Consider the following 27,327-nt stretch of genomic DNA (forward strand, 5'->3'; position numbering starts at 1 on the left):
CAGATAAAGTGCAATAATTTCTGAATAGGATTTTCCGTAAAATACGGAGTGGTCCCATATTTGACCGTTAAATGTGCGTCCCGTATTGAACCGATACATAACTGTCCGATACACACGCCTATAGTAAACACATCAACACTAAGCTTAACAATAATCGACAAAATAAAACAGGAAATATTAAGGACAGCTACACTGTCGTGGCGGGAGCTGAAGGACCCCTGAACGCTACGGACTGACGCTGAACGTCACGGTTGCCTAGAGACGGACACTTCGCAGCCCGGTGAGTTGCTATCAACCAGCGTCTTTTTAAATTACCACCCGATACTCCACCGTCCTTAAAGCAAAAACTGGCAAATATCCAAACGTGAGGAGGAAGACGCACATTCCAGGCTGAACAATGTCGTGTTTTATTATTTAAGTCACCGTGTCCTGTCCGGGTCGTTACCTGTGTTTGAGCAGCGCTTTCACTCTGCCTGAGTTGTTGACGAAAGCTAAGGGTTAGCAGCACAAGGTCCAATTTTCAAGTTCGGCCTGGGAGAATTTTATTGATTCATGATAATGTCCGGGTTTTTGGGGGGATCAATGAGCATCCTTAAAATAACGGGAGCGATGCTTGGAGTTCGGCAGCTTTTCTCCTGCCAGAGCCGCTGGTTCAGAGCGAACGGCGGGAAGAGCCTGCAGGTGAATTTGTACAGGTGAGCAGATAGACTCAACACTGGGGTTATTTGTACAGGTGAGCAGATAAACTGAACACTGGGATTATTTGTACAGGTGAGCAGATAGACTGAACACTGGGATTATTTGTACAGGTGAGCAGATAGACTGAACACTGGGATTATTTGTACAGGTGAGCAGATAGACTGAACACTGGGATTATTTGTACAGGCGAGCAGATAGACTGAACACTGGGATTATTTATACAGGTGAGCAGATAGACTGAACACTGGGATTATTTATACAGGTGAGCAGATAGACTGAACACTGCGGGATTATTTATTTCACATTTATTCCACGTTCCTGCAACATCAGGAATGTGGAAAAGTTTAAGGTGGTTTTGGCACTCAGTGAAAACAAAGCTTTGATCAAACCCTTTTTGTTAACATCCTCCAATCAGGCACTAGGGGGTGCAAGAGTAGAGCAAAAGGTACAGAGCTGTACAAGAATGTTGTGTGAAGCTTTCCATTTAAGTAATATTTTTTAACACATTGATTTTAACGCAGAATGACTGAGATGAATTCTCATAAATCCATATAAGTGGGCATATCCATAAAGCTATGATGTGTCATTATTCAGCCTCTTCTGGACTCTTTATGTCTCCTCTTTAACAGTGGTGAGAATAAAATAATATATTCTAAGGTCTTTGAATGTGCTGCTCATAGATAAAAGATGCAAAGTAGTGCTGAAATTTGACTGGCCATCAAGAGAACCTGGCGATTCAGAAGACTTATAGGCGCGTCAAAATTTTGGCTGAGGGCTTTGCAGTTCTGTGTTTACCTGGGCAGCATTTGTCAGTAAAAGTCAGTGGGTCAGATAATTGAATGAAAAGAGACAGATGGCAGCAGCATTTACTGCTGATTACATGGAGGCTGTAAACTTGCTCTCAGTAGCTGGGAGGGGTGCCAAGACCAAGCCTATTAAACCACCAGAGCTTGAATCTTAGAGGGTTGCTGCTGTTCAAGGAAGAGATTGCAACTTAAAAAAGACAAAAAAAAAAAAACTGAAGGCATCAGGACCGGGAGAGTATTTATAAAATAACTACGTAGTTTAAAGAAAGCAATATCTGACATTGCATTTTGTGAATTTTCTTACCTGTCGGACCTCCAGGAAGATTTATCAGAAAAATCTGTGAGTTTTTTTCTGAAAAAAACAAAAAGAAAAATCAGTGAGTTTTCCTATTGTCATGACATTTGGAATTCAGCTGCTGTCACTCACACAGAATAAAGCGAACCGATCAGAGACCTCTCGGCTGTAGAAATATTGCACAGAGTGGCCGTATATCTGCACAGTGCAGTAAATATAAATAGTATATGCTGATGTAGGGCCATGCGCAGTGTCACAGGACGACTCTGCACAGACAAGCAAATGTTTCTCAACAAAACCTGCTGGGAAATGTGCTCTAACAAATGTTTCATGAGATATAAAATTTAGCCTTGTAACTAGGTAAGGCACAAACACATAAACACATCAGACTCTTGGAGCTGATACCTCATAATAAAATTCAAATATTTAGCATCATGCTGAGAGAGAATGTATTGTTATATTTACAGCAACTTGATAGGTACACCACAGTAAATGGATTTTACACAACACATCAACAGTGATTTGAGAAAATAAAATTTACAGCTTGGCAATAACCGGTGTGAATGACACACTTTCTCTCCTCTGCATTCTCTCACCGACTCTGCTCCTTATTCATTTACATTAGTCTGATGTATTGGCTCCTCCATGGGAATGTGTGATATGTTTACTGATTATTCTGATGTATTTTTCCTGCAATTCCACGAGACAGACGATCAATATTCCAATTACAGGTAAGTTTCCCTTCTTGACCCGCAGAACAGTGAGCATCAGTCAGTATCATTGTCAGAAAAATTCCCTGCACAAGGACGTAAAGTTAGTTTGGAGCAAGATGTAAGCAAATATAGCAAAGTGGAACTGGATTAGAAAATAAAGAGGTAAAATTCCAGTTCTCAAACAGCTTGAAGGTTTATTGGGTTTCTGATATGAACTGTGGCAAATACTTCTGCTGAAGTTACTCTTACTGAATGAATATATATATTTTGTTTTTAAGGTGAAAACTTTATGTGCTTTTTAGACTCTTCCACACTAAGCAGCTTGTTTCTGAATGGATTTTTAGACTCTCTAAAAATCACATCAAGCTATGTGCTTTTTAGAGAGCATGGAGCTCTGTAAAAACAAAGCTATGTGCCAGACTTTTCTGTAGAATCAAACTCACTTAATTTGTCACCCAAAGAAAAACACATTGTGATCAGTTCATGTATTTGTTTTGCTGTTTTTTTGGAAAGTATTAATTAGTCAAGATAAAATAATGAAAAGAAACTTACATTCACATGCTTCTGGTAGGCTTCTTAGTTTTTTAATCTTCTAATTGAGATGTTATTAACGAACTTCCTCCATATATTCCAACTTCTGCTAAAATGTTCCTCTAAGTTCCCCTGTCCATTAAGCTCGTCTTGTTTGCAATCATTTTCACCATGAGAGTTGAGCGCTGAGAGTCCTTCAGAGTCCTTCCTACTGGATTACATTGAAAGGTTGATTTTCCCTCTCGCTGCATTCTGACTCAACTGCATTGACTGGACAGTAAAGTGAGTACAATAAACTGTATGGAGGGAATGAGTTGGCCTGCATTAGCATAATCAATTTCCTCTGCTGGTGCGGTTCTTCCAAAATAAGGACTGTTCACAAATCACTATGCTTGACCCTGAAGTTCAGATTTAATGCCCTGTAACTTCCCATCTACCATCATCTTTTTTTCGCTTTTTCTGTGTATTGGGCACTAATGGAGACAAGACTCTCATTTGCTTTGTGTTACCTCATTTATAGCTTCCAAACTAAGTAGCTTGTTTCTGAATGGAGCAGGAAAGGTTACTCTCACAGTTAAGACCAAACCAGGTGTAATAATGTGACTTCCTCTCCAAACTTCCTCTGTTTTCTGTTCAGCTGTTTTCTGAATTCAAATGGACCCACAACAGTGCTGATAACCATAAAAGGCAGTGAGCAAACATCCAGAGGAGGCAAGCCTCTTGAATAAATATTTGCTTTTGTTGTTTGACCTGAGTTTATTTCATTGCACACATACAGAAAAGAGACTGTTTAATTACTTTGTGTTTGCAGATGCTCCTGTTTGCTTTAATCTTACTTTGAAAATGATGGTGTACATGCTTGCATGCATTCAAATCCTTATTCCACTCTTGTTTATAAATAATTAAAAAGGCAGTGAGATTTCAAATGCACAGAGCAGACGCTTTGTGGGAGGATGGAGCAGTTTGAGCTTTTTGTAAAGCTCAGATCCTGTATTTCACTAATATAGGCATCTCCTGTTAGATTTGATCACATCTACTTTCACATGTCTCCATATTTTTTATTTTAACTCTAGATGATGATTTACCACAAAGTAGTGTGTGATTCTGAAAATAAAAATTAATTGTTTTTGTTGTTTTTTTTATCTGTGCTTTTCTCCACCCTTCCCATGCTGTGTGGATTGGTTAAGGAATGAAAAGCATCTCTAAATAGAAACTTTGGATCTGTTTGACCTAATCTGAGATTACATCAGTACAGAATGCACAGCTTTGTGTTTGTCTACACATAAAAAACTCCAAAAAAGAAAAAGAAAGTTTGTTCTTCCACCCCATGTGACAAGGTTACAGAGGAATGAAGACTTCCCTTAGGCACTTTGTTCATCTTTCCATCCCCTGCTCAGAGATTGGAGAAACACTCAGCACCCTGGTGGAGCTACTGTGCCAAATCAGAGCAGAGATTGGCTTACAGCGCTGCCATTCACACAGCAAATACTCTCCAACTTCCTCTGTCCTCTTTTCCTGGTGCAGCCTGAGAGGAGGGAGGGGAATGGATCTTTTCTGTGTGAGACGCCGGCACTACCTCACACTGCTCCTTACCACCTGTCCTTGACTTAGTGAGCAGAGGCAGCACAGACAGCAGGCTTCCTTCAACAGCTTTCCTGTTTATCTGCCACCAGTCTTTTTTTTTTTTTTTTTTTTTAAAACATTTCCCCCCGGTGGCTGTGCTCTTCTACCTGTGGTGCTTCGCTGCAGAAGTGAAAGACGTTCATCGTCGGCCAGTGAGAGCTCTGATGGGAGGCAGCTTTGACTCTGGCTGGGACTGGGGATGCTGAACGGAGGGAGGGAGGGCCTGTTTGAGCTGGGACAGCAGCTCCAGCAGCAGGGGGAGTACCAGGCCGCCCTCCACTGCTTCCTCAGCTGTCTTTTGGGACTGACCCATGTACAGAGCTTCACCTCTCTGCCCAACTGCCTGCACCAGGTGAGCTGGATGGGAGCGGGACACATGCAAGTACAGCTTTCTCCTTGCAGGATCATATGTTTGCTCAGCTGTGCAGACACATTTGCATCACTTTATGTATAGATAATGTTATCTTGCACCACTGTAATGGGCAATATTTAACCTTGATATCTTCAGCACCAATGTCGAGTTTAACAGAACAGGCTGTTATGTGCTTACTTGCTGACTCTGGAAGATCCCCTTCATCCCATCCAGAATGCTGCTGAATGATAGCAGGTGTCCAGTGACAGTTAGGAGAATTATGTTTTTGTACTTTATTGAGTTTTAGCTGATTACATTTTAACGTGTTTTACATTTTGTTTTTCTTTTTGTTTGTTTCACAGTAGCAAAGCTGACTTACAGCTACAGGGGCATTACTTCCCCTGTAGTAATGCATAAAGGAATGTGCCTAAAGTCAAAACACTGCCTTCGTTCCAGAACTTTACAACACACAGCATGATGTTGACCAGACCTGCCTGACTGTGATGAGAGCAGTATCACTTGCTTTAACAACTAGCACTGTACATTTCCCACCTTCAAGCTTGAATATTTTATTATATACATATAAAATATAATTCAATAGTGATGACTAAAACAACCAAAACAAATAGAAAATAAACACCAAAGTAAATGAACAAAAAAGTCTGGAGCATCCACCCCGGTATTTGTCTTACGAATACAAAAATTGTCTTATTTTATTTTTCTAAGCCATCCCTGCTCCACGCGTACATTTTGTTATACTGATTCTTATTGCATTTAGAAATAGATAAAAATTTTATGAATACTGTACAATTTTTCTTTTCACTATTGAAACTTAAGCATAATTTCTCAGAAATACAGTTTAAGCTTTTTTGCTTACATGTATTGTCTTCTCTGGTCTTTTTCAAGCAATATTAGAATATTTCCAACTTTTGAAACATGTTTTTTTTTTTCCATACATAATTTCAAATCTTTAAAATTCCACTAAGATCGACAGCTTTGTTGTTAGTTTGATATATTATTCAAATAGTGTGGGTGTTGTGAAAAACACAATTTAAATTGGTCATAGCCTGAGGAAATTAAACATTTTTGAAGCATATGCAGTACTATCCCGTATTATGTGTATATTGGAATCAAAGGTGTGGAGTTCACAGTCTTCTGCTGTGTCAGGAAGAGGTGTATAACTTTTTCTATAGTAATTTTCTCATCTTATTTTTTGAAGTCAAGGATCAACTGACTTACTGGGAATTAAATATCAGTAATTCTTGAGTGCATTCAGTCAAAAATGCACTCAAAATGTATTCTTGCCAAATTACTTAAAAAGTAAGTTATGCCATCGACATAAGTTTCAAGAGCCCAGTGAGTGAAGAATCTGCATATCACAGGATGAGCTCAAATAATATTGTTGGGTTATTTGAATCATAGTTCTATTACAGTTCTGTAAAAACACATGGTGAAACTGTATTACTTTGAGAAAGCTGTAATGCTCATGTAGCAGAATATTTTAACATGTTTTATCTGCCGAAATGTATAAGTTACTCCCAGTGTGTATATTGATATTTTATCCTGAAAAAAAAGAAAAACATGTTTCAAAAGTTGGAAGTTTGAGTTAGACTAGAATGACCAAGAACAAGACACTTTGTTTTACTTTACATAAAGTACAGTGGTAGTGTAGGATGTAGAGAGAAGCTCTTTGTTAAGTAAATGGTAAATGGTAAGTTACATTTGGTAACTTACCATTTACCATAATATATTTAAATCCTTTCTACCACATAATATAACTTTGTCATCTGCAAACAACATAAGTTGTAAAATTGTTGAACATTTTATATTCAATACTTAACCATCTTTGTTGGTTTTTGTTCTATACTTCACAGATTGCTGAACTGTTCATCACTGAAAAGAACTGTATCCTTCCTAAAAGTCTGTCTTGCTTGTCAGGTTGTTGTTTTTTTAAATAAAACTTGTCACAGAAAGCAAACTAAAATATGTATTTTTTTTTTTTACTTTGGGAGGCAAACATGCAGCAAACGTAGCAAATTCCAGGACAATGGAAGATGTAGACCATATGTGGAAGGTAATTTAAGCACAATGGGATGAGCGGATGTCTTTGGACAAGTTCATAATAACCCATTTGTCCCAGAATGCCACATGCTTTGTGTGTCACTCAGAAGGTGTGTTTGTCTCTTAAGAGGATTTGTGGGCTCTTATCTCAGTTCCACAGAATGGGAGAGCACTAATTAACCTGCATCTGCACCGAGAAGCGCATGCATGGATTTCCACTTCACTGCCACTATAAACTACAGCAGTACAGGACAGTGAGATAATAGAATGGTGTTCTGTTTCAGGATATATTACCCTCACGGCTCGTCTCCTTGTTACTAAGATACTTCTGTGCTTAATTTAGCCAGCTCAAGTTATCCACCTCAGCATGGCTTTACCTATCTCTGTCTAAAACAGGTTCATTTGCAGAGTTTCAGTCTATCAGTGGCTACTGCATTGCAACCTCCCAGCCTGCTCAGGACACCATGGCAGAGTTAAATCTTTTGAGTTACATAAGCTCATTAATAGTAATGGGTTTGGTCAGGTCAGATTGGAGTGTTTCATGTACAGTAGAGCAACGCTCTCTTACTTTTAGTGTAACATTACAGCCAAAAGAATGTCCTGTTGTATTAATAATAACAGTTGAAATAATAATAATTGTTAAACCAAGCTACAATGGATTTAAATATAGTGTTAATAATCCTATTGTAGCAACCTGAATCATCCTCGTATTTTACTGAGATTTTATGTTACAGACCAATGCAAAGGAGCAATAACTTCTTCCATAATCTTTGTAAAATAGCTGAAGCTCTGTACAATTGGATAGAGAGCATATTTATACAACATTTTTCAATATTGACACAAATTTCCAATAGGATTATAGGATTATGTCTGAACTTTGATAAAAAAAAAAAAACGTGGATACACTTAGATCTAAATCATCCCCTTACATGCCTTTGCTTTTTGTTCAGGGTGATGTCATGCTGGATGGTAGACCTTCAGTTTTATCTCTAGTATTTATGCAGATTTTAAATGTTTTCTTTAAGAATTTGTCTGAATTTTTTTTATCTCTGACCAGTTTCCAATATGCACCACTGTTTATATGTCGGCCCAAAAGCTTGATATTGATCTCATCTGACCGCATTGTCTGTCACAAGTTCATTGTGCCCCATGAATGGCTTGTGCAAATGAAACTGTTCGTTTTAATAAAAAACACATTTTTCATCTTTCAGTGTCATAAAAACTAAAACTGTGATTGGATGACCTGTCAAGTCAAATTTATTTATACAACATATTTACTAAAACAAAAAAGGCTTAGAAAGTGCATAGATAAAATATGAAAATGATTAAAACGAATAAGTCCTCAGAGACTTAAATTTAAAACAGTACACAGACACAAAATATCCAGTCTAATTAAAAACTTGAGATAATGCTTGAATTTTAAGACATACTTCTGCAGTTCCAGCTCTTTGGTTTCGGGAGCAAACACAGAGAAACAGGACCATAATGAAATAAAGAACCAAAAGCTCATTTAGAGTTGCTTCTTGAAACTAAAATACCTGTGTTTGAGCATGGGGAACGATATGTTCTGAAACTCCAACCAGAGATGTAGATCTGTGCAGCTCCTCTAGAGTTACCATGTGACACACTCCTTCTATTCCTACATGATTGATTGAACGGGGCTGAAATGCTTCTTTAAACTTCACAATTTTATCCCTCCCCTTCTACTGTTTCTTTATTCCTTAATATTCATATTTGTTCTTTAATGTTCTCCAACAAGCCTGTTAGTTTTGCTGTATTTATAGAACTGTTATATTACCTATGTGGACTCTTTAAAAGGCAATAATCTACACAAGATTTTCAGAGTAAATGGAGCTGGTTAAATGCATGTCACACTTTTTAGAATGTTCTTTAAAAGAAATTGAAAACCACACACGCCTTTCCTTCTGCTTCAAAATCGAGCACTACTTGAGGTTTATGGTTGTACTGACTAGAAAAGTGCAAAAAAATTCAGTTGATGTGAATAATTTGGAAGGCACTATAGTAATTTTCACATCCATCACATGAGCAGAAGTAGTAGAGCTGTGCTCTTTTTGCAGCTGCATTCTGGGGAAGAAGGTTATAGGTCAGTCTGCCCAAACAGGAACTAGAATGTGGGAACTTTATAGTTTCACACAAATGTTTTCTGAGAGCAAAAATACCAGCTTCTTCTCTCATGTTTCTCTATGCAGGATATAAATACATGACCTGGGAAAAACAAGAATTTAAATATTCAAACAGTCTAATTCTCTGCTGATGTGAAAGACCAATCTGCACCACAAATTGTAGCCACTGTGTTGTATTAGAGATGAAAATACAAATAACCTGCAATCATTCTTTAGGAAGAAATTTTAGAATTTTTTTCAGTATGTGAGTATACTGTATGCAATATTCCCTGTTTAAATTTACTTTAAAAACAGTTATTTTGCTCAAAGTGTGAATGTTAAGCATATCTCTACCTTGCAGAGCTGCTGAAGTCAGTTCAGTCTAAAGTTGAGTTGATGAATTTCTGGCTCCAGGATGCAACATGGTTTGCATTTCGCTTTATTCAGAGATTTAAAGGTTGTTTAATTTGCTATGTTTTGATTTGTTTAAACAATGTTTGGTATAATTTATGTCTCAGTTATAAACCTGTTTTTTAGAATTCAATCAAATTTGTTGAGTGTCTTTCAGCTATAAAACCTACATAATTTATGTTCAGAACAATTTTCTAAAATGGTTTCTCAGTTTAAAGTTTAGTTGCTTCCCCAGGAGGTCATTTCAGTTTACACCTGGGTCTCGTGGCACGTGTGAGCGGATTTGCCTTTGAAGTTCGTAGTGTCAATGCAAGCTGTTGTTTTATTTTTTTATTGGCGTCCAATTACCAGTTCAGAGCAGAGGCTGTTCCCAGGAAAGGATTGTGCATGGTTCCTGTTGATGGATTGTTGTGCTTCAGGGGAGTTAAATATAGCAGTCAGAAGAAGTGCGCCAACCTTGGGCAGTGCCTCATCCCCTTTATTTTCCTGCACAGATGGCCCATCTTATAGCTGCTGGAGGCCCAACTGCTTGCTCAGGTTGAACAATACGTCTCCTGGGTCAGAGCTGCCGTTTTTCTTACACACCTCACTGTATTTCGGCTTTATAACTGTATTTGGATTCTAACTAGGCAGAAAACCTTTGCTTGTACCTCTGATTCATTTTTGCTTGATTGTGGTATTGAGAGCATATGTGTTCTGTTTGCTTAATGTGCTCTTCTCTAGTTTGTGGGTAGTTGCAGCGATGAACCACAAAGTTTAAACCCTAAATCGACCTTGAGCCTCTCCAGAACAGCATCTATAAGGTGTCTGCTAAATTACATGGTCTTCATAGTACTGTAATGTGGCAAAATGTCAAATTGTTCAAGGATTGTGAATAGTTTTCTATAGTCTTCCATTTTGTCCATTTATGGGTTTGCAAATAAGATTTTTTGTTTGGATTGTAAAGTTTTATGGTTATTGTGTATGTAACAAAATCAGGCAACCCTCCTGCTCTTCAGAAGAGAAAAATCTATTGTTTGTATTCTTAACCTCGTTGATGTTCTGGTGTAATTTTGATGTGGAGTCGCAGAACTGATACAAACTGAGATGTTTTGGTTGTAATTTTTACTCATGGGAAATGTGATGTTAAGTAGGACACCTAAAAAGAGACTGGTGGATTTATTTTAAGCACTCTCTGTTCCATTGGTCATCATAATAATCTGACGTGCATCAACGGTGTCTCTTTTCAGTGACAAGTACACTAAGTGCCCTGAATGCTTTTGCAAAGTGAGCTATTTTAGGATGTTATTCATAGAGTCTTTTTATGGGAACAAAAAACTCCTGTCGAAATCTTTCACAAAGAATTTGAACTGAAATTAGAAACATAAAGATTAAAACTGGCTTCAAAAAAAGAATATAATGCAGTAAGAGATTTGTTTACTCTTGAAGACAATGTGTGATTCAGACACTAAATCTGAACTTTAAGAGCCACACGATGAGATTAACAGCCTGCTTTGGATTGCTACACCTTCTGTTTGGCCTGAATGGCTGTTGTCCAGCGGGACGGAAAAAAGAAACGTGACGGCTGTTTTTAACTCCCACAACTGACTAATCCTGTTGTCATCTGAGACCAGTCCTTCACCTATATAAACAGATGGGAAGGCCCTCCAGTTCATCCAGGCTGAAAAGATGTTCTACGAAGTGGCATTGATCGAGCTCACCGCTCTTCAGGGGAGCCCAGGTGAGTATTTTTTTTAAAGTTCCACTTTTCAGGGAAGATTTCTAGGAAAATGAGTGCACACACTGCGTGCACACAAAGTCCACTGCGCAATAGTGGACTTTGATTTTGTGGTGTTTGGCTCTGGCTTCCAAGAATTTCCAATGACCTAAATTTCCAGGTAATACGTATGACATTTGGCAGCTCATATGTAGAAAACAACACTTTACGAAAGCAGCTTTAACATGTTTGTTGAATCATAACAATATTATAGGAATTTAGTCTTTGGTGAGTTTAGAAGTGCAAGGATCCACAAGTAACAGATGTGGCTGATTTTTCACATGCCGACATCAACTTTAGTTTATTCTGATTTCTTTCTTTTAAGAGCTTTCATTTACATAAAAGTAAGTTACACGTACATTTCACAAAATAGTTTTCATACAAAAACTTGTCAAAATCAATTAGAGAAGATTTAATTTATGTTATGTGACTTATTGTTAAATTATTCATTCACTGTAACTATACAGGAGCCTTACTAAACTTCTTTTTTTTGTCATAATCTATATCAGAGGCAAAGTCACAAGTAGAGAGCAGTTGTTGTTACACAGCTCTGCAATTAAAATGTTTTTACTAATATTAGATTCTTCAAAATGTTAAGACAGAACAGGTTTTCCTGTTATAGTGCTGCTGTCTGACACTGTTTGTATTTTGGAAGTTGGAGCTTAAATCTGGGAATGATCTCACATCTGAATAGTTCTTGGTCATATCGGATTTCTTAATTATTGTAGGGCTTACTGCTATTAGCTACCAGACGATAACAAAAGACAGTACAGCATAATATGTGCTTCTAGTCTCAGCTTTCAAAACCATTCTTTGAATTTCTGACTGAGAGCTAGGAAAATCCAGGTTCCAACTACAAACCGAAACACAAATGTTTGTTCATCCGCCATAGAAAATACAGCTTCATTTCTAGTTTCCTACAGCTTTTGTTCTTCATCTGAAGACTATTTTCAACATCTCACAAAAAACTGAAATTGGTGAACTTTGTGTTTTTTCCCTTAACAATTTTTTTATGTCATGGTGGGTATAAACTAGTTTGCTAAAATAAGGTACTAAATGATACTACATATAATTTTCAAAAATCAGCAAGTCTGACATTTAAATATTTTAAAGTTGACAGCTTTATCTTGTTTTACGATAAACTTGGGGGTGCCTTGTGTAAAGCATTCAGAGCTTGGCCAGTCATTCATCACCATCTTCGTTCGCCGCTCCAGACGGCTGCCTGTTCCCCTCCGTCTGCTGCTGGGGCAGCAGAGCAGTGTTGTGTGGACTTGGTGGAGGAGGTCAGGGACAGGCGTAGTGGGAGACAAATGGCCACATTTTTTTCATTTGGAACTCTGTCACTCCAGCTAACCGAAGCACCTGAATCAGCACTGACTCAGGTTGGACGGCAGACTTCTCCTGGATCAGAGAAGCCATTTTTCTTACCCACCTCAGTGTATTTCTTTTCTGACTGCTGACATATTTATCACTGTTTTTGGATTCAAATTGAGTAGGAAGTCTTCGCCTGTACCATTGATTTGTTTTCATTCACTTGTGCTATTGATTGCGTATGCGTTTTGTGTGCTTAATGTGCTCTCCTTCTGTTTGTGGTTCGTCACTGTGTGCTTCTCATCGTGGGCGTGGAAACCGTGTTGTTTGACGCCCTTATCTGCCCTGTCCTGTGCTTATCTCTGCTCTCTTGTCTCCGGCCCTCAGTTGGATCCTCGTCACATTTCAAGCTTATAGTTTGCAGCCGTGCCAGGCAGGCTGATAGTTGGTTGCTGAAATTTATCTTCTGCACTCTGTGTGGATTGGGAAGACTGAAAACCACAGGGGGAGATTGCTCATTATTGACTGACTTACTCCATGCCCTGTGTTTCGGTAACAGGGCCTCAGGAGGAGGCGACCCTGGGCTCTGCAGGATGGACAAACCCAGAGGAGCTTTCAGAGCAGGCCTCTCAAGCGCAACACCTCGAACGACTGGCTCAGCTCTGCATCATGAGCAAACAGTAGGTAAAACTATGTCCTGCTGAGACCTCAAATGTAAAGCAGTTAATGGGGTGCAAGACGTTTTGCAGGTTTAACGACTCAACAGGCTCATTGTGGGTGGATTTACTGTCACAAACTATATAATTTTATTGTGATACTTAGATTTTTATTTTCTAAATAATGCTAACATCATATGGGAGGCTGAATGGTTCTGTTGCCTTTTCTTATTTGCCTCACAAAACCGATGCAGAACTAGGCCCTAAAAAAATCAAGGTATGAATATAAATAATTAGATTTTGCTGTGTGTGTTGTGTGGGCGTTACAGAATTTTAATGAAGATTCTTGCAAAAAAGAAAAAAAAATTAAAGAATCTATGTCAATGCACATGCTCATAGTTTAATATTTTAGGAAATATCATTCCTAAACAATTTGAAATTACAAATAGATATAATAGGCTTTTTATAGGATATATTTTCCACTTATGGAGAACTTGTACTTTAATGAGTTGAATGTTTTTGCATATAATGAGGAAAAAGACACTGCTCTCTCTCCCTGTATCTGGTGTCTCTGGTCGCGTTGGTACTTTGTTCAGGCCAAACCATACACCTTATTTTCTCTGCCTCTGTTGTCATTGCTGAGAAAAAGCCATTTAACCTGCTTGCTGTGGAGGGTAACAGAGGGTGGAATGTTTGCACAGTGGTGTGCTGGTCACCACGCTTAATTAATGGAAGCAGCATACAGTAGTTAAACATAAATGAGATGGTAATGACTGAGCATGGCTATACTGGTATGGCTCGGGTTCCCACCTAAATAAGGATGCAGGAATTTGATTCTCCTCTTACATTGCTCCTCTGTGCTTTGGAAATGTAATCCAAAAATGGCTGGGAAGCTTGGAAAACATGTAAACTCTCTTTGGCCTCTGCATGTATGAAAATGATCCCTCAATGCTTTTACTAGATCTAATATGAGTCTCAAGCCTTCTTCCTTGTAAATAAAAATTTGGAACTGATCCCTAATATTTTAAAGTAAGGAGGTCTTTTGATAGAGATTTTCTCCTGGAGAGGATAAACTAAGTATGGTACACAACATTTGAACATATTTATGACAAGGTAACAACTCAAGTAATTTCTACATATGAAGAAATGGGAGATACTATATTGAAGCGATTATTATCAAAAACAGGCTTTTATTGAGTATTTAATTATTTCTGTAAGCCTATTCCATACTTATTTTTATGTCATTATTTGGCATCCAATTTATGGATTTATATGCACTGGTTTTCTTGTGTTGCTTGGGTGGTTACTGACATCTGGTGAGGATTTCATATCAACCGGCTCATTAGAAACTAATTTGACTAATTAGATTTTTTATTAAAGCAGAGCTGACCTGAATTAGCCAAAATGCAAAACAGAAACAGAAACTTGAAAGATTTGAGCGTTATGTAGTTTTATGATTCTTGGACCATAAAAACAAAACGAAAATATTATAGTCACTACACATTTCTAGTGCAAAGCTTTTGCACTCAGATTTACAGAACATTTGAAGACCGGTATGAAAAGTATGAAATTTTTGAAATGATGAATTTGTATGAACCTGGCACCTGGTTCCTGCAAGCTGAACACTAAACACAGCTTGCTCTACATCTACAGGAACATGATTGGCTACGAGGGCCACAAATGCCCTTGGTTGACTTTTTCAGGGCAGCTATGCATGGAACAACTGGTAGGTCTTCAATGAAACACATCACGTTCACTTAGCTTAGCACTTGACAGGATACCGACAGGGAAGCATGAGACAGTAAACCAACCTGTAAGCAGCATTCCTTCCATAATTCTCCCTGGAGGATAGACGGCGGCAGCGTTGACAGAAATGAAAGGTCTCCACGTCCTCAACGAGGCGCCTGCATGCCTACAGCTGTGTTGTCCACTCACAGCGCGCACATGTTCAAATGTCCTACTGTTATGATCCAAACTGTGACTCTCAAGTTCCCTGCTGGTTGTGAATCACAGCTATAACATTGTAGGTCACATTTAATTATTGGTCAAACATCAGTGAGTTAACAATATCTTTATCTTTATTACTCTAAAGAAGCACAAAAACATCGCTCTGTTACTTTAGGAATTTTTTTAACCAATGTAAAAAAAAAAAGCACTTAAAATAGAAATCTAAAACCTGATCAGAGCAAATTATAAACTTTTCCTAATTACTAAATATCTGGTTGACTAAATCAACATCTACACAGAAGGGAAACAAAACAGAGACGTGACTCTGAAACATTTGTGGTTTCACTGGAATATATCTGCTGTTTACACAGCTCAGTGTGGCACAATGACCTGCTCAAACAATGTCAGATGATATAAAATAAACAGGTTTAAGATAAGAGGCAGTGAGCTCAAGTTAAACTAACACTTATCCTACCTGCTGTTCAAAGTGAAGCTTTTTACTGCTTTTCTCTTAAATGAGACTCAAAACAAGTGATTATATCTGTCAAGTATTAAACACAAACCTAACGATGTTTATTGATGCTTGAATTTGCATCAGTGAAAACAAGAATAGATGACCCTAAGTAAGCAGTTGCACTGGTTTAGCACTAGAACTGATTTGGTGGTGAACTTTCTATTGGTAGTGTCTATGCAAAGACTTTTTTGCAGAGACAAAAGTCTCTTTGTATTTTTATTGTTATTACGAACATAAAAAAGATATTGTCAATTTTGTGTAATGGCAATTCTCTCTCTTCTTTTCTTAGACCACATCTTGCCCTAGAATACAGCGGTAAGGTATGTTTGGGAATTTCACTATTGCTTTTTCCGCCTGTGCATGTATAAATAATATTGTTTATTTGGACAAAATCTTTCCTAAAATTACCTGTAAATTATTCATTTTTCATATCCACTCACTTGTATCACTGCCACTTTTTGCATGTTTGTTTAGATCAATTCCCCGTTTTCAAATGCTGCTACTTCTCTACATTGTTTTCTTGTTTGCTACATCAGCCATTGTAAAAATTAAACACAACTTTATCTGTATGATTTAGGCTACAAAGATTCATCAGAGGACCTTTGGTAACGACCATCCAATAACAGCCAGAAGCCTGGAGCTCATGGCAACCGTCTATGCTGAGATCGGCAAGACTGAATATTCAGGTAAACACTCAAATGTTGCAGAAGAGCAAAGTAAACGCATGTCTCTTTCCTAAGAAATGTCACAACAGAGATGCTTAAAATACACAACTTAATAGCTGCTGTAAATCAAACATGGGTGTGTAACTAGTGGAAGACGCCTGTTAACATTGTTCAGGGGCAGTGCCTGTGAAAATGCACAGCTGATCTCAAGTGCTTCTGCAGAGAATGTCAACCAGTGAAAATGTTCAATTAATAAACACTTGGAGTTGTGTTGAACACAGAAATGGTTTTACGCAGAACAACAAGCTCTGTGACAGTTTGAGGCCACGATTTGTTGCGTCGTGAGTATGCTTCGCTTGCACTTGCAAAGCCAAAGACTCTCTCCCTCTATTTCTTCCTTCCAACTTCTTAACTCTGCATTTTTGTGAGGACTGCTGTGTTGTAAGAAGAGTAATACGTTAAAATCACCCAGGCTGCTAAGTCAGCTTTTTGAGGCAGTGGGGCCAAATGGTAGCTGTACTTTGTTCAGTGTCAAAGAGACACAGCAATATACATGTAATTTCTAATTTGATTAGTTAAAGGGGGAAAAATCTGTTCAAACCAACTTGTGCCATTCATTTCAACAAGTGCTTTCAAGTGTTTGTTAATTTGCAATAATGTTTCTCCCACTATCTTTGCATAGTTATTGTAATTCAATCACATGGAAGAATTTCTAAACAAACCAAAGTATGTCCATTGGGTCTAAGTCCAGACTTTGACTGGGCCGAGCAAATGCCTTTTATAAGTGGAATCATCACTCTGTTGCATGACTTGTGCACTTGAGGTTAAAATAATAATAAAAATAACATCAATCACCACCATGTTTTCTGCTTGGTTCTAGTTTTCATTTTGTAATTTTTTTTTCGACACAAATAGGCTGATTCCGTAATCTGATTATATATCTGCAAAAATAAAAGACAACTTCAATTATCATTTTAATTAAAAAAAAAAAAAAAGAATGATGTATTTTTTGATCGCCTTTGTGTATTTTAAACTGCTCTGTGAATATAAAGCTGCTGCAAAGTTGTTTAGTTCAAAACTGCCAACTCCAGAGACTGCCTCAAGGCATTTTGATCGATTCAGTTTTGTTACACTCATAAATAGAAACCAGACTCTTGCCGCCAAAGTACCTGTAGCAACATGCAGACTCATTCCAAGCTAAGCCTTCCAGATCATCTACAGGATTTATCATTGCTTGTTTTGACTTCTGATTCAAGTTTGTCCTTAGTCTATCTCTGTTATTTTTAGGCTTATTTGTCCTATTAGACCTCAGACACAAGGCAACCTAAAGCATTTTATCAGATTAAGTGTTGCAATTCAGAATTACAGCAAAATGTAGAAATAACTTCGGAGGTTATAAGCTATTTAGACTTAGTAGACCAGCAAACTTTTCATTTGAGTTTCAATTTATTAAGCTGAATTTATTTCAAACTTATTAACATTATTCAGGAAGTATTTCTGAAAAAAATATAGAATAGTAATTAGTTTTTTTTTTTTACTTACTGTTTTTATTTAAATAAGATGAGAAGTCTATATGTTTTAGTATAGTCATCACTCTACAAATCAGCACAATTAGTTCTCTAGTTATCTTTGGATAAGCAAAATTCTCATTGATCTATAAAGCAAACAATTTAGTTAATTTAGTGCCCAACACTGACCCCTGTTGGGTGCCACAAACAATAAGAAGTTGTTATCTGCCAATTAATTAAATAAATCAACAAAACTTAAAGCTACCCTTCTGACATAATGACTTCAGTTCTTTTATTCAATGTAACATGAGCTCTTGAAAAAAAGAAGAAATTAAGTCTCTAATACACAATCCACATTGTTTTTTGTTGAAAAATATAGATAAAAGTCATTTGCTGCTCAGATATTTGACATTATTTAGAAGTATTATTAAGAAACAGATAAACTGCTTCTACAATCTTTATCTGTAGTTGCATTGTCATTGTTTGTAGATTCCTTCCCAAATATTGCATTGAACACAATATACTTTATCAATCCCAGAGGGAAATTCACAGTTTAATGCTGAACAATAGCAGAACAATAGCAACATGCAAGGGTTAACATCCTGGCTCCTGTGTTGGGATACATTTGCATGTTCCACATTTACCTTCGGTTCACTCTCTCCGTCTTTACCTGAGACAGAAACATTAATCAGCTCCCTGCTCATGCACTGTGTGATCATGGTTTTCTCTCTAGATTCTCTTGGCCAGTGTGTGTCGGCGCTGTCCAAACGCTTCGCTGCTGCAGAGTCCTTTAGAGACAGTCTTCCTCATTCCCACCATGAGAAGGTTTGCGAGGTGCGTCACAGAAAAGACGCCCACCACCTACAGGAAGACACGCCAAATCCTAAGGTAAGGGGACTTGTTCACAAAATACGTGTTATTTCTCATTTATTTGTCCATTGAACTGTTATCTGTGCAGAATATTCATGTTGAGTCAATTTTAATGTAGGCAACCAGTGGCAAAGTCCCTACCTCCATTCTAAAGAGGCCAAGTCCCAATTATGGGTCAAATGCAGAAACCAACCACAGACGGAAGGGCGAGCGCAGGGTTCGATTCAGGGAGCCAGAGACCACAGTACATGGTGAGAAAACTGAACTTTTAACTCTGCAGAGTTCAGTTGCAGGACTTTTAAAAGTTTTTTTTTTCCTGATGTTTGTCATTGTCAGCTGTGCATTCACAGGAATTTAATTAAGAAAATGCACTCAAGCATAGGAATGCATAAGCAACCAAACATGAAAGAGCAAATAAATCTTGCAATGCAAATGACAGTACATTAAGTCCTGAGTGAAAGTGGACTGTCAGACCACAATAACTGATTTGTAGCTGGTGTATATCATTGAAGTTGGCTTCTGTTGACACACAATCTATTCTCTGTTGGCTTCACAGATATTTACTGTGACCCGTTAGGTGGTAAGTTTATTAAAAAGGAGCACTGACAACACTTCAATGTCTTTGCCAATATCTACAGAAAATCATCACAAAATTTAGCTTTTATAATTTGTTACAAGCTGCTTTTGCTTGATATGCACAGCGTGGTTACACTAATCACTGACATTCACGTGTTTTTAAGAATCAAAGGCACATACTGTACATATCACAAATTGTACTAAAATGGTTAATTTGTAATCAAAGGACCCGTAACATCTTTTTTTTAGATTTGGAGGTCATGATAGTTTTGTGCCTTACTCTGACTGATGTCAGTTCAATTCAGACAACAACATTTATTTTTCAGAAATAAGCAGTAAATTAAATTAATACAAAATCAATCATACACATAGAAGATTGAATTTCAAAAATGACTTTAACCTTTGAGTCAAGCACCTTCTTGTTCATTGGGAGAAATTATAACCTGAACCCATAATTGTTGTTTTCTAAACATGTTTGCAGTTCATGATTTAATGCAATCTGCAGACATCACCCGATGTTTTGTTCTGATAGCGAATACGCAGACTAAAAGCCTGTTGAAAAAGAAAGTGTTTTCTTATCTAGTAAGCAATTATCTTGAAAACAACAGCTGCAGTTGGTTTAATGGTCTTGCTGTCAATTTCCTGCTCAAGCTATCTGTACCAGTTTCTTGGGTTTGTGTTGTTCGTTCCTTTAACAGATAAGGAACATAGGAAAGATTGTTTTTGGTGCATAATGAGAAATGCATCCTCTTCACTTATGTACTTCCATTCACCTTATCAATATAATCTATAGGCAATCTTCATAATCATTCCACCGTTTTTCCGTCACCAAAAAGCAACAGTTAGAAAGCTAATTTTTATAAAGAAAAGTGTCTGTGTACTGCAATAACCCATTAGGCACTTCCTGTTTTTTGAGAAAAGACTTTCTTAAAATTACTTATCTACTTTGAAAATTAGTGGAATGGTTAATTATGGCATATTTAAATTTCATGCTTTTAATATTTTGGGGATTATGGCTCTAAAATGTGATGTTATTTGCCTTTAGATTGGAGACAATCAGCTTTTTTTTTCTATTCTGTGCTTCTTGGATCCAAAAAGAAAATCTTTTACACATGTCCATTTAAATGCTAGCTATTTACAAGTCAAAACACTTACAAAGTGCTCTCATTTTTCAGCCTATGAGACAACGCCGGCCCGGCCCCATCTTGCCCTGTTCACCTGCCTCTTCCTCCTCATGTCATTCCTCGGCGTTGCGATGTACTGCACCGACCGCAGGCGGCCGCAGAGGGCATGCGAGGAGCTGGAGGCTGCTTTGGCCGTCTACCTGGTTCACATGAAGCAGCTCCTGTGGGGCTGCTGGATATGGCTGACCATGCAGTGACTGTGACAGACCACAGATGGAGACATTGATCTTTTCTTTTTTATATATATTTTGAGGTGCCTCAGCCTACAAACAGCTCAGCCATGTTGCAAGGCTCTGCAATGGTAACTCTGCACCTCTCCCCTACTGAAAAGAGAAAATGTTTAATCCCAGAAACATGTAGCTTCCATCTCTGTATGTATGTATCTACGTATGCACTACAGTTTGAATATGCCACTCCATTTGTAAGTTGTGAAAATATTTTGCACATTTGCAACTATAATGCTCACATAATCCTCACAATGATTTCATCTTTCAGTTCAGGTTAAAGTCTTTTGCCTGCGAGTGGATGTTTCCAAGGAATGCAAATATTTATTTTATTTCAGAACACAATTTGTGCATCAAATATATCCTAAACAAATGAATGTGTATATATGGTTCCATATAATAAGGTCTATCACTATCAGTATTTAGCCTTGTAATTCCATATTAATGAATGTAGAGCTGTTGGAAAATGTTTCAGAAGTGCCCGTCTGCAGGGCAAAGAATCGGGTATTTGGTGTTGATCCATCAGAAGGTGAACACAGGGCTACATCACCTCATACTACGGGGTTAAACGAGAGGGAAAACACTTTATTCTTTCTTGTCTGTCTGTTCTTTCCGGGGTGTAACATCTGTAGCACATTCTAGTTAATCAAAGAGAATATACTTAAACTACAGTGCCTTGCAAAAAGCCTTTACATGCTCTTTTCTGTTGAGCTCTATCTGTTTATTGAGATTTTAAGTGGCAGAGTAACACAAGATTGTCAAGTGGAATGAGAATATTCCATGATTTTTACATTCTTTTGGATATAAACTAATAGAGTGTAAGGAACTTTGGTTGCACTTGATTTAATTTAGAGATATAAGTAATAGCGGCTAGATGAGGTCAGATTTATGTCACATCTTTGTTTGTATTAAGCTTGTTTTTCTCTGATACTCTTGGTGTTCTTTATGAATATCAGAGTAAAAGGAGCCAATCACATATTTTTGCCACATATTTGCAAGGTCTCACTTCCTCTCTCTCCTCTGGTTCCCTTTCAATTAAACTCATCTGCAAACTGACCCTTAGATTTTTGACTTCTACTTGTATAGAATATTGGAAACCATGCATTGTGTCCTATCCTTTTCACAATGCTCTATATTTTGTCAATCCGTCACATAAAATCCCAAGAAAAAGCATTAAAGTTTCTGGCTGTACAGTTGCAATGTCGTGGTGAGGGTCAATAGTTTTGCAAGGCACTGTATATGAAGGATGATAGTTTTAACAAATGTCCCCCTCTCAACTGCCTGATGCCCCTCACCCTTGAATCTCACCTGTTATGTATATATATGTCTGTCTTCTACTGTATGTCTGTATCAATTCAAAAATCCCAAAATATAGCTTTATTTTTATTGTTTTCTATTTTCTCACCTGATAATGGTGTAACTCCAATTCCAAACTCCTGTTTATATTTGGACGAGAAGAAAACCCTGAAACAATTGAGGCCAAACTCAGAATCATATCAGAACCAGATACTGAATTTATTGTAGATATGAGTTATATATATATGAGTTCCTTTATCGAATGAAGCAAAGAAATTCAAAAAAGCAGCAAAACTTGCACACAAATGGATTATATAGGAATCAAAGAGTACATACAGTGATGCACATCCAACATACCTCTTGTTATGAGCAATAAGACAGTGACAGAACAGTGCTCTCTGTATGACAGGTTTCAGGGAAATCATCATGATCCTGTTTGATTGTGGAGATCACACATTTGAATTTTGAAGCAATATGGCAAATCAACGCCTGCACAGAAGAAATAAACAAAAAAATAACACCCACAGCTCCGAACTGTCAAACTAAATTGTCATTAGCAATAAAAGGATTCCCAGTAAACTCACATCCTGTATATGCACACTTAGCTGCTTTTTACTGTTGTCTGAACATTTATGGTCACTTTGGAAAAAGTGCCTTTACGGAGGGTTTTCTTAGTTCCTTTTGTTTTATGATTTCAATTGTTTTGAATAAAACTGTCATTGCCTATCAAAATTAGATAGCTTGCTTGTGCTCTTCCTGACCAATATAGGATGTGATGTAATAGCCACGGGAATGCATGCAGGTATACATACATGTCACAGCAGTAAAATATATTGTTTTTGTAGCCTATTAAATGTGAAGAAGAAGCCTCAGTCACTAAACAGCTCATCATAAAATCTGTTTATTTTATATCTCACTGATGCTAAAAGCTTTTTTGGACTAGCTGCTAAATATATTAAAGCCTTGAAATGCAATTTGTCATACACAACTCTTGGTAGCTGCTGTGTAAATACACTGCAAAAGCACAGATTGATCTACTTTGCTTAAGCATGCAAATGAGCCTCAGTTCACCAAGATGTGCCTTTTCACAACAAAAGCCTACCTAAGGAGAACATTTATCTAGAGAATACCAGAAAACAATAACTACACCTCTTTATATCTAAAACCACCCGCTGAGCTTGTCGTGCACTGGGTACCATGCAGAAACTTTACAAAGAAATATGATTTACAAATAAACAAATTTCTCCAAACTCATAAATACTGAGTGGCTAGAAAATTAAGAGTTGAAGAAAACTCAAGTATATATTTCAGGTTAATACCTGGCTTGGTTTGTAATCAATAAGAAGTGGTTACAACCTGCAGATTTTTGTCTGATTATGAGTTTCTTCCAAATAAGAAAATGATCCATTTGGTTTGATTCCATGACAATGTAAAGCAGAAGCCAATTCATTTTGATTGTCTCCACAGGCAAACGTTGGTGAATCTTATGGCAGATGAGAACCTACAGTTCTGGTCACAAGTAGGTTTACATAAACTCACAACAACTTTCATATTTATTTTGGTTTTTTGTTGTACATTTCAACAGTTTTTTTTTATGCTTAATTTGTGTTACAGCAACCCACTATATTGAATTTTAAAACAAGAATTCTGACTGCACGTTTGCTTAAATCAAATATATGTTTATAATTATAAATATTAAAGATACAAATTCAAATATAAACATAAATCTCTGATACAGTTTAGTTAAAACTCCCTTGGCTAGTCACACGCTGATGACTTTTGGTGGACAACAGTAAAGATTTTCAGAATTTTGGTTCAAAACTGATAGAGCTCGTTTAAATTTGTTGGTATCATATCCCAGATTTTAAGGGAAGGACACGCTTTCACAAAATATTAGAGTTCAGGACTTTTCACAAGTATGATGTTAGTCTGCTTTATCTATCCCAAAAGGAGTTTGAGCAGCCCATTTTAGGTTTAAAAGGCTTTGGACAAAATAAACTAACATTACAATTTTGAAAAGCACTGATTTTAAAATATTCTGAAAATTCATTTATTACGTTCAAAAGCTGTGTTGGACCTGAGAAACCAACAAGTTTCAATAAGTACAGCTAAGAAGAGCACTGTTATGTCTTTATTCTAAATGCTAATGAATTGTCAGCAAATGAACCGGTCTGGGTTACACAACCAAGGTTAGATGTCTTGCTGCAGCTGCATGGGAGGCAGACAGTCTCTCCACTGTCTTGTCCTTGGGAGAAAGAAAAGAAAAGAAAACAAAAATGTGGTGACTGTTTGACAGAGCCTTGATTGAGAGCTTCATTTTGGCCTGTTTTTGTGCAGCACATAAATAAACATAATTGGGTGATTTAAACTAAAATTGCCTGACAAATTAATTATTTTCTCCACAACACTAGTGAACAATTAAGGCCAGAATTTAACATCTCTACAACTTAACCTGACATTTTGACCAACAGATTAGAGATAACCTGTTGATGTAATTGTTTATGAAATTCTATGAAGTTGTTTGCTGTATTATCAGCCCACCCTAAAAAACGGTTCAAATGCATCATCAGTATCTAAAACCAGATCCGGGTGGAAGTTGAGCGTATGTGAACTTGTGACAAGCACTGTAGGGCAGAGATGAGAGTTGTAGTTTCTAGATCAGGCCAGTTTTGAGGTCAGAGCCGCAGCGTGAAGAGCGGCTGAGCAGCAGTTCCTTCTCGTGGATCAGGGAGTCGAGCAGATCGTCCTGTCTGTAGTTATGGTAGACCTTCAGGAAGGCTAACACTGTGATCCCAAGCCAGGACAGCCAGGCAGCCCAAAGGCCAAACTGAAATAAGAACATCCTCTATTCATGAATGCACTTCCAGAAATATCAGATTGATATTTCTAGGCAACAAAAACCATTACCTGGGCTATTACGAACTGGTCATAGAAGGCAGAATTGTCCACGCCAAGTTCAAGGTCTGTGTCTTGCAGCTCCTCACAGCTAAACAAATTAACCAGATGTTAAAAGGGACTATATGATGCTTTTTGTCTGAAAGTCAATTATTGTGTGCTACTATTTCACCTGTTAGGCATGGTCCCACTCTCAGTGACTGCATCACACCACAGGTTGAAACCCACGCTGACAATGGTGCTGGACAGGAAGATGGTGAACATCACCAGGGAGCTTATCATCAGGTTGAGGAAGGCATTGAAAAATGAGCTGCTGGGAGAAAGAAGAAACATACAAAATCGGTCTATGCTGCTCTTGAAGCTATAATACAGCTAATATAAACCCGTAATTTCCTTTCTTGGAAAATGTGAATATTGTACAAAACCAACAGAAAAAGTTTTTTTACACACAGAAATGTTATGCAAGAACACTTCTAAGGGACAATTGTCCAGAAGACAGTTATTGACACCCCACACAATGAGCATATGCCACAAAAGACAATTCCTATTACCACTGAATTGACAAGGAAAATGGCAAATAGTCTTAATTTGCATGGCGTTTTATCAAGTCTAGGGAAAGCAAAGCACTTACACTACAGTCATTTACACACACTGATGGGGGGTAAGCTAAATTGTAACAAGAGCTGCTCTAAAATAGACTTAGAAATGAGGCTGCCATTCAAACTCTGAAATGGACATTGTTTAACAAATCTCTCATATCTGTATTATTTCTTTTGTAGGTGGACTCTCGTCTACCACACTTTTTCCTTCCTCCAAACTTTCCATTAATATGGATACAGCTCTTGAGAAGCTTCTTTTACATCAGCCTCTTTGTGCAGGGTGTCAATGACTGCATGATGGACAGCTGTATTATCCATGATGGCCCAGCCCATAGCATGGCTGCAACATAACATTTCAGTATGAGATATTTTATTGATGTTACATGATACGATGCTTTTATTTCTTTTTTTATTAAGTGAAAGCCATAACCATCAAGGTTAGCAGAAATAAACACTTTATACCAGGAAGGCCTAATAGATGTCGTAGAATGATTCAACATGGCTTAATGTTGATGATAATTATGCACTTTATCACAAATCTAGACTAATTTTTTTTATTATTATTGTGGTGTAAGTGAGAAACTAAGGAGGATTTTTCATATTGTGAAGAGGTACTGCGTAATTTTCCAGTTGCAGCGTAAGATGACTGCGTGTTTTAATAGATGCGGAAAACATTTTGAAATTAACACAACAGCATAGGCGTTGGATGCAGCTTATAAGCAAATAGTTAAACCTGTAAGTGATGCATCGTGCTTCCATTAGGCTTTGCATCATGTTTCCTACATATCTGCTCAAGGGGGAACATGTGAACTGCCACTCACTCGTCGTGTCCTTTGCACAAAAAGAACAGCAGCCTCCATGCCTGCACTGCGGATAGGATGAGGGATGCAATCCCGATAAAAGTGATGAAGCTGCAGGAGCACTCGGGTCCCCACTCCTCCACGATGAAGCGCTGCTTCGACACGGTGATGTTCTCGTTTTGCCACATTCCGCGGGTGAACAGCAGACATTTCCCTCCGAAGTCCTCCGAGTTCTCCGAGAGCGGCACCACGGCGATGAAGCCGAACACGAAGGCCAGAAAGTAGAGGATGCACTGCGCGAAGATCAGATTGTCGAGGGCCATTTTTCCGTCTGACGCCTCCGCCTTCTGCCCGCCGGAGAAAGTGCGGCTGCGCAGTGGAAGCAGAGACGAGCGGAGGCGCAGCATCCGAAGAGGAACTGTGCAGCAAATGAAGGAGTGGGCAGAGGCCTTCAAGGCTCCCCATCTGCATCCAGACCGTATGCGATGAACCGCTGCACTGCTGCTCCCGTCTTAAACTGCTGAGAAGGATTTAAGAGCTGCCACGTTTTAGAGCGCAACTACTGCAGTTGGATTTGACCGATTTGCACGGTTCCTTGCGGTGGCTATGTTGGGTTAAACACACTGTAGTTTTACATAATAATAATATTAATAAAATAATTTGATTTTATTGTCATTTCTCCTGAAGAAATTACAAATTGCAATTTGATAAAAATATCATGCAAGAAAAATAAATAAGAGTAATAAGTTAAATATAAAACGCAAACAGTTTTATCACCGCAGTGTGAACTAAATTGAGAGGATCATGATCTGTTAGACTTTTTGGGACACATCTGGTGCTCCATTCTACCAACACATTTCATCATCTGCAGTAAAATGTTTTAACAATGAATACAAATAGACAATTATCAAG

General features: G+C 37.8%; 2 protein-coding genes across 3 annotated transcripts; one reads left to right on the forward strand and one right to left on the reverse strand.

Moving 5' to 3' along the window:
* The first annotated feature begins 286 nt into the window (after positions 1-286).
* Positions 287-22,856, forward strand: cunh14orf180 (chromosome unknown C14orf180 homolog). Its single transcript, XM_055038354.1, has 10 exons — positions 287-695; positions 4,569-5,019; positions 6,894-6,924; positions 11,248-11,334; positions 13,241-13,361; positions 16,088-16,118; positions 16,376-16,484; positions 18,705-18,859; positions 18,960-19,092; positions 20,593-22,856. The coding sequence occupies exons 2-10, from the start codon at positions 4,867-4,869 to the stop codon at positions 20,796-20,798; spliced, it is 1,026 nt and encodes a 341-aa protein (XP_054894329.1). The 5' UTR covers positions 287-695; positions 4,569-4,866; the 3' UTR covers positions 20,799-22,856.
* LOC129365253 (transmembrane protein 179) lies at positions 22,317-26,906 on the reverse strand. Of its 2 annotated transcripts, none has more exons than XM_055038356.1 (4): positions 26,437-26,906; positions 25,189-25,326; positions 25,029-25,107; positions 22,317-24,948 (listed from the first exon to the last, which is right to left on the reverse strand). In XM_055038356.1, exons 1-4 carry the CDS (start codon positions 26,820-26,822, stop codon positions 24,775-24,777), a joined length of 777 nt encoding a protein of 258 aa, XP_054894331.1. In that variant the 5' UTR covers positions 26,823-26,906; the 3' UTR covers positions 22,317-24,774. The 2 variants fall into 2 exon arrangements, with proteins under 2 accessions (XP_054894331.1, XP_054894330.1); XM_055038355.1 differs by having other exon boundaries at positions 25,189-25,329.
* Positions 26,907-27,327: the final 421 nt, after the last annotated feature.

This window comes from Poeciliopsis prolifica, unplaced genomic scaffold (assembly GCF_027474105.1).
Source record: "Poeciliopsis prolifica strain line A6 unplaced genomic scaffold, Auburn_PproV2 SCAFFOLD013, whole genome shotgun sequence".
NCBI lineage: Eukaryota > Metazoa > Chordata > Actinopteri > Cyprinodontiformes > Poeciliidae > Poeciliopsis > Poeciliopsis prolifica.

Excerpts from the sequence above, each read along its gene's own strand:
- cunh14orf180 (XM_055038354.1), top strand. The coding sequence starts at position 4,867 with ATGCTGAACGGAGGGAGGGAGGGCCTGTTTGAGCTGGGACAGCAGCTC. Across the intron at positions 11,335-13,240 it reads CGCTCTTCAGGGGAGCCCAG|GGCCTCAGGAGGAGGCGACC; the intron begins GTGAGTATTTTT and ends TTTCGGTAACAG. Across the intron at positions 18,860-18,959 it reads AAGACACGCCAAATCCTAAG|GCAACCAGTGGCAAAGTCCC; the intron begins GTAAGGGGACTT and ends ATTTTAATGTAG.
- LOC129365253 (XM_055038355.1), bottom strand. The coding sequence starts at position 26,822 with ATGCTGCGCCTCCGCTCGTCTCTGCTTCCACTGCGCAGCCGCACTTTC. Across the intron at positions 25,330-26,436 it reads TTGTGCAAAGGACACGACGA|CAGCTCATTTTTCAATGCCT; the intron begins GTGAGTGGCAGT and ends TCTTTCTCCCAG. Across the intron at positions 25,108-25,188 it reads AGTGGGACCATGCCTAACAG|CTGTGAGGAGCTGCAAGACA; the intron begins GTGAAATAGTAG and ends TAATTTGTTTAG.